Below are 10,340 nucleotides of genomic sequence, written 5' to 3'. Positions count from 1 at the left end.
ACCAGGGAGCACAGACGTATAAGAGAAAACAAAAAAAAAAAAAAAAAAAAAAAAAAAAAAAACCAAACCCAATCAAAAAAAAAAAAAAAAAAAAAAAAATCGACAAAACAATTACAACAAAATCTCAACCCAAAATGTTTTAAAATTTCCATTAGAGGAAAACACTCTATTATACAAACAGCTTTTTCAAAAAAACCTAGAAGCAAAACAAAACAAAAAACCCCAAACAAAAAAACACCCCCTCCCCCAACAATCTAGTATTTGAAATCTAGTTTATTCTCACAGTTATGGAAAAGAACACAAAGCAAAGGAAGATAAATTTGCTTCAGGCTCCTCACTTGTTCAGAAGGCACCTCCTAAAGCAGTGCCTACCCAAAATGCTAAGAATTACGTTCTCATACATTAGATATTTGGAGGCAAGACAGAATATACCTAATACACCAAATTGCACTATCTACCTTTTCAATCCACAGCGTGCMCCATTCACAAGGTGTGAAGCAGAGCACGGAAATAAGGAAGACAAGACAAGAATCATGAGAATAGTAAGAATCTCCATGAAACACTCCCAGTTCAGCTCAAAGAGTATGTAAAACTGAGCTTTGTGTCAAAATCCAGTTTCAGCATAAAGCAAATGGATATGTGCTTCTAAGGAAAAAAACAGAAGCGGGGTAGGGGAAGGASTGGCTGAATTTTATGGCATAGGAATTTAATGGAACTCTTAAGTTAACACTACAATTTAGATAAAACATGGAAAGTTAGTGAACAACCCAGCCAAGAAAATGGATCTGAAATTTCCAAAAAATTTCCACCATTCTATGGCACAAGACAAAATGTATTTTTTTAATGAATGAGCTATGTTGACAAGACAGGTTAATGTTGAGAAGAAAGACATACATAGATTTTCAAGGTGTTTCACTTCTTTTTTAGAAATAAACATACAATTAATTACTTATTACAACCAGCTAAAATAAACTATTTTAAATGTGAAACGTACAATTACACAAAACAGTTAAATAAAAAAAATCAAGTCCTTTTCACTAGTCCTTATTAAAGAAATAATTTCCCATTATTTTCATTTGTCAAATTTAAAAAGGACAAAGACAGTCATAGAAGATTACKGAAATACATTTTAGTACAACCTATCCAAACACATCAGCATCCATACTGCAAAATACTAGATCTGAGGAGGCAGTGTCAGACACCCTTTACTAAAAGTTATAGCTTTCAGTCATGTTGTGAGCAAAAATACTGTTCAAATGAAAATCTGTGGATTATAGCACACCTGTTTTCTGAACACAATTCAGGTTTCTAGAAATTAAATTTTAGGTAACTGGCTGAAAAGACTATTTTAATCTCATAAAAATTRAAACAGAAAACTACTACTTCTTATATTCACCTCACACTACTTCTTGTAGCTAAAAGGTTGTCTTTCATTTAATGGCAGCATCTYGAAGAAGGACTTCATGAACTTTTTAGCATTAGCTATTTTTAAAAGCTGTCATTTTGAGCCTAGTCAAGTGACAACCTCAGCAAAAGGTTGTTCTTCCTCCCCCTAGTCTTCTAGATTCAGTTAGAAGAGCTTGGCTGAAAAAACAGAACCAGGTAATATGTATTAAGTAGGACAAGATGGTGAATAGCTTTAGACTGTTTTTGTTTCTTCTGGTTATTTTTGGAACGCAGTGCCTTTGGTTACTGGTATGACATCAGTCATTAGTAGAACACATAGAAGCCTAGCTTACTACTGCCAAACTTGTATCAGCCAAGAGACATATACATCTGATTTCATAATGTTATGTTGAGATTTGCTGGGTTTATTTAGCRGCAAGACTGCAAATAGTAGGAAAAAGTTAGTGACTGTTTTAACATAATGCCCTCCTCCTCAATAGAGTTCAAAGAAGAATGAAGCTTGAATGGAGAACTGGAAGGTTGAAAAACAGTATTATCACTGACAAAATTACWGTTTTTATTAAAGCCAAAGCCTGARTTTAGATAATGAGATATTGAAATAATTTTGGTGCTAAGAAACTACTTAGGGCTAGAAGTTGCTGTACCAGTAAAATGACTTACGACAAATAACTCTTCTATGTACRTATTAGATGTAGTACACCTCTAATTGTACTTCTAGACATTGAAAAATAAAGTAAGTGTGACCTAAAGGTTGCATGATAATACAGAAATATCCAAACATGCAAACAATACTGCTGCCAAATAAAATTTTACTGTGTTATAAGAAAATACAAAACCATAATGCTTAATATTAAATCACAGTCTGACTTCTAAAGAAGTGCTAAGTCTGTCACTTTGAAACAAATTCTTTGTACATTCATGGTATTTCACGTACCAACATTAACGAAAAACCAACCCCAAAAAAACCCACCAAAAAACCAAAACCCATACATTTTTATAAGACTTGTCMAATCAAAACTCCTTACAGGGTTGAATACTTCAGAGTGCTGTGCCCATACTAATTTACGAGTGTATGAAGTAATTAATCYATAAATACCTTGTACAGTTACAGAGTTCAACTATCGATTTCCTTTTTCAAATATACATAAAAGACTCTCCAGTCTACAACTCTTACATCTGAAGGAAAGCATTTAAGCATTGCATCCTTAACTCTGAACTGGCACTTTACAGATTACATCCAAAAAGAAAATTGCAAAAGCCTTCTTTCATAATGCAGTATTTAGCTGAAAACAGTAACAACAACAACGCCCAAAATATAAACGCCCAATCAATATAAATTCAAAATATTTCCTATTTTTTAATAAGGCTTTTAACTTCCTAAATAAAAAGCAGCTAAAGGCTGGCAGATGCTAAACTTCAGGGSTGTTGCAATATGTCCTGAACGTTTTCTTMTTTATTTTTACATTTTGACATGTTGTTAACACTGAACCTTGTAGTAAAATCTCTGTCTTTCAAGTTTTTCTTTAAATATCCTTAATGTGTTGATGTATCAGATKTAAAAGCTGAAGTACATACCAGAGTAATAACACCTCACAGTTTTCCAGCTCCCTGTAACCCTATATTATTTAATTATAGCAACGAATAAGAATAWGCAAGAGGATACATACAGAATCTTAATTAAGAGTCATTTAGGTTGGAAAGCATCCTTAAGAACATCAAGTCCAACTAAAGCTCATACTCRCAAGTCTACCACTAAACTACATCCCCAGCTGCCATGTCCTGTTATTTATCCTCTACCTCTCCCCCGGTTTATTTATTTATTTATATTCTCTTCATTCTGATTATTCATTTGGATGTTTGTAAAATGAAGAGGAAAAAAACAAAAACAAAAACAAAATAATCTAAGAGAAGCTGATATAGGCACAAGTGTTTTGGACTAGTAACATATGTAAATGTGTGATCAGACAGTTTTTCAACATCACACTTTCAATTACACACACGTACAGAAAATCTCTTTAGAACATTAAGTTATCAGTGGCCTCAGAAGAACTCTGAGTTACCAGTCAGCCATAAAAACTATGTGGGTGGAGAGCAAAGGAATTTCATTTRAATATATTTTTTTAATATTAAAAATATTTCATTCTTGTCCTCCTTCTTTCTTCTTGATGTCTTGTGATAAAAGACTGTAAAGTCATTGACCTAATTCACACATCACAACAGTTAACTCTAAAATATACCTATATTAGGCCAACATAGAACCCCTGCAGTCTCACAGGTTTGCTACGATAATGGATGGAAGAACCATTTGAGAGATRTATGGTCCTTACTAACTAAACAACCAAATCCTGCAATTTTTGTCTTACAAAAYGTGGAAGGTAAAAATGACCTCTTCGAGTCTAAATTAGAAGCCACAGCTGCCTAAAGCAATTCATAGTGCATCAACAAGGAAGTATTCAGATAAAGACAATAACTGATGATTTTACTCAAGTTCTGAAGAAGATATTGAGAGCCTGMAAGCTCTACTTACTTCTTGSGAACTATAACAGATGGTATTAAGACATGACATTTTTACCCAGTTCTATCTTCGTCCTTRTGTACCCTTCTGTACCATCATGGGTACAGAAAAGTTCTCTTCTGTAAATATCCCTTGCTAAGACCATAATTATTGCAGAAAAAGGACACAGTTGGAACACCACAAGGAAAGGGTCTGACAGGGAAGATAGAGAGACCACACGGGCATGATTAAAAAAAAAAACAAAAAACTTAAGATAGTTAGACACAATATTTCTGGAACAAGTTTTTCATTTCCTACCTATAAAGTCTCTCCTCTTTTAGAGGACTTACTTGAACTATCTTTGGAATAATTAATACAAAACAAAATTAAATAWCTCCAGAGAAATGCAAATGAATTGAATATCTAATATTACATTTTAATATCTTTTAGTCCTTGCTACTATTTTTAATGTAATAGCATAATATTTATTCAAACATTACCAGTCAGAATAATATGAAAAATACTGACATTAAAATATGTACTTAAATCACACCCGCCTCAAAATTTCAGCTCTTTTCATGCAATCCTAGAACTGTTACAAATACTGGCCTACTGCCAATGTTAACACATTGGMGAGATGACATAAGGCTGCTTAAAAAGCTAAATCCCAAGTTTTTACAAAACTGTTAATGGCATCAACTACAACATGATGACAGCTAACATCAAAACAGTTCTATGGGAATTTTTAGATTCTCATGTCTTCCCTGGTTTTAAGAGCTCCTTTTTAAAGTTTTCTTATAATTTTWTGCACAATTAAGCCTCTGCAAGAGGTTTAGTTGTTTTGTTTCCTGAGGCAGAATACCTCCAAATAAAAACTGACAAAATTTCACTGGAAACATTTTATTAAGAATCATTAATATAAGTTAAACCTTACAGCTCTTACTACCATAGAACTGCATTCTGTGATAGTTGAGGGAGACCTTWAACCAACCCATTAAAAGAGGACATACAATAAAAAACACAAGCATCTGAATTAAAGATTACCAAATTTGCTCTTTAGTCTTTGAAATAAATTTACTATCTATATCCTCTAGAAACTCACTGGGTTAACAATAACATTAATGTCTATTGTCTAAGTACTTATCTCTAACACAGGAACACAGAAAGAAAATCCAAAGTTTTTTTCTTTTTTTTCAAGCAGTTTCCCAAATGTAGACAAGAAGCTGTTGGAAGAGTTGAGAACAGAAGTCAGGTCTCAGGGGTCTCAGATTCTAGTTTCTTCTTTACTCACCTACAACGTGCCTTGGTTAACTTTGTTACCTTAGTCTCTCAACTGAGATTTCTGGAACATCTCCAGAACTGAACCATCAAGCTCTAAGTATGTACCAAGGAAAAACATTAGTGTTTTATACAATTTGTTTTTACTAAATAGACAAAAATGATAACTGTCGGATACAGCTCATCTTCATGGTACTTACAAACTCTTCCTCCAGAATCATGCAATAGTTTGGGTTSGAAAGGACTGTAAAGGTCAGCAAATTCCAACACCCCTGCCATGGGCAGGGACACCTTCCACWAGATCAGTTTGTTCAAAATCCTATCCAGCCTGGCTCTGAGCATTTCCAGGGATGGGGCATCCATAGCTTCTCAGGGCAACCTGATCCAGGGTCTCATCACCCTCTCARCAAACAATTCCTTCCTAATATCTAATCTAAATCTATCATCTTCCAGTTTAAAGCCAATCCTCCCTGTTTTATCATTACCTGACCTTGTCAAAAGTTCCTCTCCACCTCTCTTGCAGGCTCCCTTTAGGTATTGGGAGGCTGCTCTAAGGTCTCCATGRAGCCTTCTCTTCTCCAGGCTGAACAACCCCAGCTTCTCTGGACTTGCTCCAGCAGGTCCATGTCTTTTGTGTGCTGGGGACCCCAGAATTGGACACATCACCCAGGTGGAGTCTCAGGACAGTAAAGTGGAGGGAGMGAACCAATTCCCTTGACCTGCTGGTTCCAGTTCCCTTGATGCAGCCCCGGATCAAGGGGGCTGCAAGAGGACATTGCCAGGTTTTATTTTTTCATCAATCAACATTATCAAGTGTTTCTTTCTCAGAAGAGCTGTTCCAGTTAATCTAAAATTTCTGCAACAAATATACAACCAAACCAATATTACTTATTCTCATTTTATAATCCCAGCATGAATCATGTGGCTGCTCTGTAGAAGTCAAAGATTTATGCTGATGTCACAAAACTTGTACAACAGACTTCACAGACACACTTTGGATATGGATTTTGCAATCACAAATGCTCAAACTGCAAACTACATCACAAAGAAAGAAAGAAAAACAAATAAAAAGCAACACCCCAACAAAYCCAAAATAAGAACACTTGAACTCTTCTGGGTATCGCGAAAACTAATGCCATTCTCTCCTCGTGATGGTGCATAGCAGCACCTTGCTTTTTGTTTCTATTCCAGTTGTCTTATGCAAACTAATTAAATATATATGCATATTTTCAACTGCAGCAGGCATAATTCAACACTGCATTAGCACTCCTCCATGCAGTAGTACAAACACATATATGCAATCTCATAATCACAGTTTATTTCTTGTTGGCTTTAATCTTTGTGTCAGATGCTACTTTATCCCAAACTGGTACACAGATCTTCCGAAAGGCCTGAAAATAAGGAGCTTATACAGAAGAGGAAGACCTAAAATTGCTTCAGTTACAATTTACTGCAGTCTTTGAACACGACGTGAAGTATCATCCTGTTTTTTTTAAACCTGCATTTCTAACCACTYGTTTTACCTTCCCCTGTGCATCAAGCATATTAAAGTTAAATCAAGGAAGTCTTTTTCTCTCACCCAAAAGTAAAAATATAGTTAAGCACTTCAGAAGTGTTTTGATTAATGAAATAGATTCATACCTTGTTTTGCCTMACTCTGAATTACTGATTAAATCTGGTTATTAAACAAATTTCACCTTTTACTTTGTGTTCCTGTAGTGTTTTGACTAAAACATCAGATTCTCTTTAAGTAATGYGAAAACATAACTGAGGAATCCTAATTTGGAATTTTACATTTAATTCATGAGTGACCYTCATCTTCTGTGGGGAGAGCATTTTCTCCTGCTCCTACTCACAGCTCACAACACAAACTGTACAAGGATAGGCAAAAAAAAACCGTAGAGTCACATTTCTTTTGTCAGAAGACAGAAACTGCCTGGACAATGCAACTGTGTGTATTCCTTGACAATGAATATTTGGATTACCCTTTACCACACTATATTTGTTTGCCTGTTTTGACCTGGTAAAGTGCCTTCTGCTCTAAATCCACAGGGAGATTTGATATATCTTCAAGACACTCTTAAGAGTTTTTAAAAAAAATGGGGAAAGCAGTTGAAAGGCGTGTGAAAAGTACCTTATATGTAAGAMATTAAACAACTTGAGAAGAACAATTAAGAAGTGGTACTCCTAAGAAAAATTCCTGATCACTGAAGAGGAATTTAGGCACATATRCTGGTAAGCATTTGACAAAGCTAAAACAGCAGAATTTGGTCAAAAGACCCTAACAGAAATATCCTAAAATCTGTTTTGCAACAAYTCACTTCAAGTAAACTTCTGCAAAGTGAAATTAATTCTTCCCTTCTCACATAGGGAAATTAAGTTCATTATGCTTATATATTTTCCTCCTGTTGCTTGAGTCCCTTCTCAAGAATTAATTTCTGCAGCCAGCTAYCAAATCAGGCTTCAGATTCTAGAGCATATTAGAAAGTTTAGATTATATTTTACCCAGAAGTTTCTGTAATTCTTTTAAGACTCCCTTCCTGAAAGATCAAGTAATAAACAGAAATGTAAGACCTGAACCCTCTAGCTACAAAACGGTCAAAATGTGCACCTGTGCCCTAACGAAATTCACCTTACACAATACCTTTATTCTTAATCCTAAACTTTAATATTCCTCGTGTCATAGGTGAAAGAGGAGTATTTTTATATACACCTTGGTTTACATTTAAAAATACTATTATTCACTCCAGACCTTCACTCAATAGAAAGATCAGCTGATTTCTCAAGTTTGCTCYCTAAAACTTGACAACAGAACACAACACACAAACTGACACTGCCAGAATCTGCAAGTCACTGTGAAACACACAAGACTCCAGTCCTGTGAGTCTAATTCACTTGTAAACTCCTTGTACAAGCACATAGTTTGCAATTATTTTAAATACACAGCAGAAAASAACTCCCAAGTTTTATTTGCACTAATTTGAAGTCTTTGTCGGAACAGACTTGCACACAATATATAGAGTTTTGGATGAACTCTACTATGGATCATAAAAAAAAAATTAAAAGTATTTWCTTTCACTCTCTTTACATTTTCCAACATAGAAGTTTAAAATATTTCAGTACCATACATTTAAATACGTAATTAACTCACATCCACCTCAAGATATCTGACGCATAATAAGTGAGAGAGCACAGGGCACATGTCCAGTGATGTGGAACTCATGGGTAATACACAAATGACTTCACATCAGAAGTGGAATGCTGTTTCTGAAATAAACTACAAACTGCTGTGTAATTTCCTAAAGAAAGCAAGTGAAATCMATCAAAAGAAATCATTCTTTTAAAGTATTACTTTACATATGCATCTAGGCCTTAAAGTAAACCTGAAACACACTTAGGGTCTCCAGGTGCTTTTTACACCTTTTAGGAAGCRCAAAACTGTAGCAACATCTTTAATGTTTTAATTCGTTATTTGTATTCACATGCAGCAAAACCAAGGAGATTCTACAGCTTATTTTAGTTCAACTTTTCTCTTTATGCAATTAGTTCCACTGATGTTAACATCAAAAGAAATTGGACTTTGAATTCAAGGACAAAATACCCCTCATCAGCTTTGGATGATGGAAAGTCATCAGCTTTCAAACACCTTAAGGTGCACAGTGTGCCATGATAAATACTTTTTTTAACTGGTCAATGGTGCATCAACTGTGCATAAATACGAACTGCCTCCACTATGAGACTGCCAGCAGTCTTCATTCTCTTCACTCTTAGTTCCAACGAAATGTCACCTTCATCCATTTTACCATACATGTTAAGAATACTGGCAGTTCCCACAGTGCTTTAAAATCACCTTTAAGCGTTTGAGCTATTAAATCCTTGACAAAAATTACTTCTGCTTTCTCTTTAATAATCTGCCTCTCATTTCCTAAATAATGCCTTTGCCTACAGCTTGAGCATCACACAAGAGAGATTACAGCACCAAAGCATTGTTTTAAGTTATTCTAAATAAACCACAGCTACAATCATATCTGAAACACTGGGCCTACCTGCCTGCCTTAGCAATAGGATTTAAAAAACACCTCTTAGCTTGACTCCAGCCTCTAACAAAGATCCAATGTATTCTCTAGGCTGGGGATGACATAATGAAAACTGTTCAATCAGCAATACCAAATCAGAAATTTTCTCATACTTCACCCTCACCATCTAAGGCATTTAAGCTATTACCAGACACCTTAAATAACAGCACTTCAGCAAACGGAAGGCAAGAATCACTTGAATTTCTCAATTTAAAAAGACTCGGAGAGGAGCTTTCAACAGAGCCAGAAAAGAAGCTACAATTTCCACAGAACAAATAACCAGTACTAGCCTAGCAGCCAGGGATCCCCTCCCGCACACCGGGATACCTGGCGATGCCAGGGGAGATTCGGACACAACTAACGGGGGCCGGTACTGCGGCAGCTCCGGGAGCGGCTCCTCTCCAGCCCCGGGGCTCCCGGAGCTGTCCCCGCGGGACCACGGCGCGCTCCTGCCCGCGGCCACCGGGGGATGCTGCCGGGGACCGAGGGTGCTCCAGGCTCGGCCTCCGGGCTGCAAATGCCAGCCGGATTTGCCATCAGCCCCGAACAGTCTGCCCCTCTCCAGGCCCGTCGCTGCCCGCATGATGACAAGGAGCGCAGGGAAGCAGAGCGGAGGGGGAAGACACCMGAGGCGGCTGAGGACGCGGCGCGCCTTCCTCACCTTCGTCAGCTGGGCGATCTTCTTGCTCATTTTGAAGTGCAGGTCCGGGCTGTGCTCGGCGCCCAGTCCCGCCTGTGCCGAGCCCGAGCCGAGTTTTCCCGCGCCGGGCGCGGAGCCGCCGCCGTAGCTGTGCTGCGGCTGCTGCCAGCCCATGCCCGGGGTCGCCATCTTCACCGCCCGACTCCCGCCGCCGCTCGGGCTCCGCCGCCGCCCGCCCTACCGGAGACCGAGCCCGGCGCCGCGGCCGCGATCCGCTGCCCGAGGCGGCTCCTCCCGCCCCGGGCGCTTCCTTCGGCCGCCGCTCCCGCCGGGCTGCGGCTTCAAAGCTCTCGGGGACGCTGCGAGAAGGGGCGCCAGCCTCTCCCCTCCCGGCCGAGCTGCCCGCCCGCCGTGCCCGCTGCCGCGCAGGGGAGAGAGCCCGGCC

General features: G+C 38.1%; 1 protein-coding gene across 1 annotated transcript in view; it reads right to left on the bottom strand.

Annotated features, from left to right (window-relative positions):
• The window catches only part of FAM184A (family with sequence similarity 184 member A), a 73,642-nt gene extending 63,352 nt beyond the window's left edge, over positions 1 to 10,290 (bottom strand). The window contains exon 1 of the mRNA XM_057368978.1: positions 9,917 to 10,290. Coding sequence (XP_057224961.1) covers positions 9,917 to 10,084 — 168 coding nt within the window. The 5' untranslated portion in view covers positions 10,085 to 10,290. The remainder of the gene's footprint in view (positions 1 to 9,916) is intronic.
• Between the last annotated feature and the right edge of the window lie 50 nt (positions 10,291 to 10,340).

The sequence above is a fragment of the Malurus melanocephalus genome, unplaced genomic scaffold, assembly GCF_030028575.1.
Source record: "Malurus melanocephalus ecotype Western Australia unplaced genomic scaffold, MMel_1.1 scaffold_100, whole genome shotgun sequence".
Classification (NCBI taxonomy): domain Eukaryota; kingdom Metazoa; phylum Chordata; class Aves; order Passeriformes; family Maluridae; genus Malurus; species Malurus melanocephalus.
The sequence above is the reverse complement of the archived record's forward strand: the minus strand, read 5'-3'. Positions and strand labels throughout refer to the sequence as shown.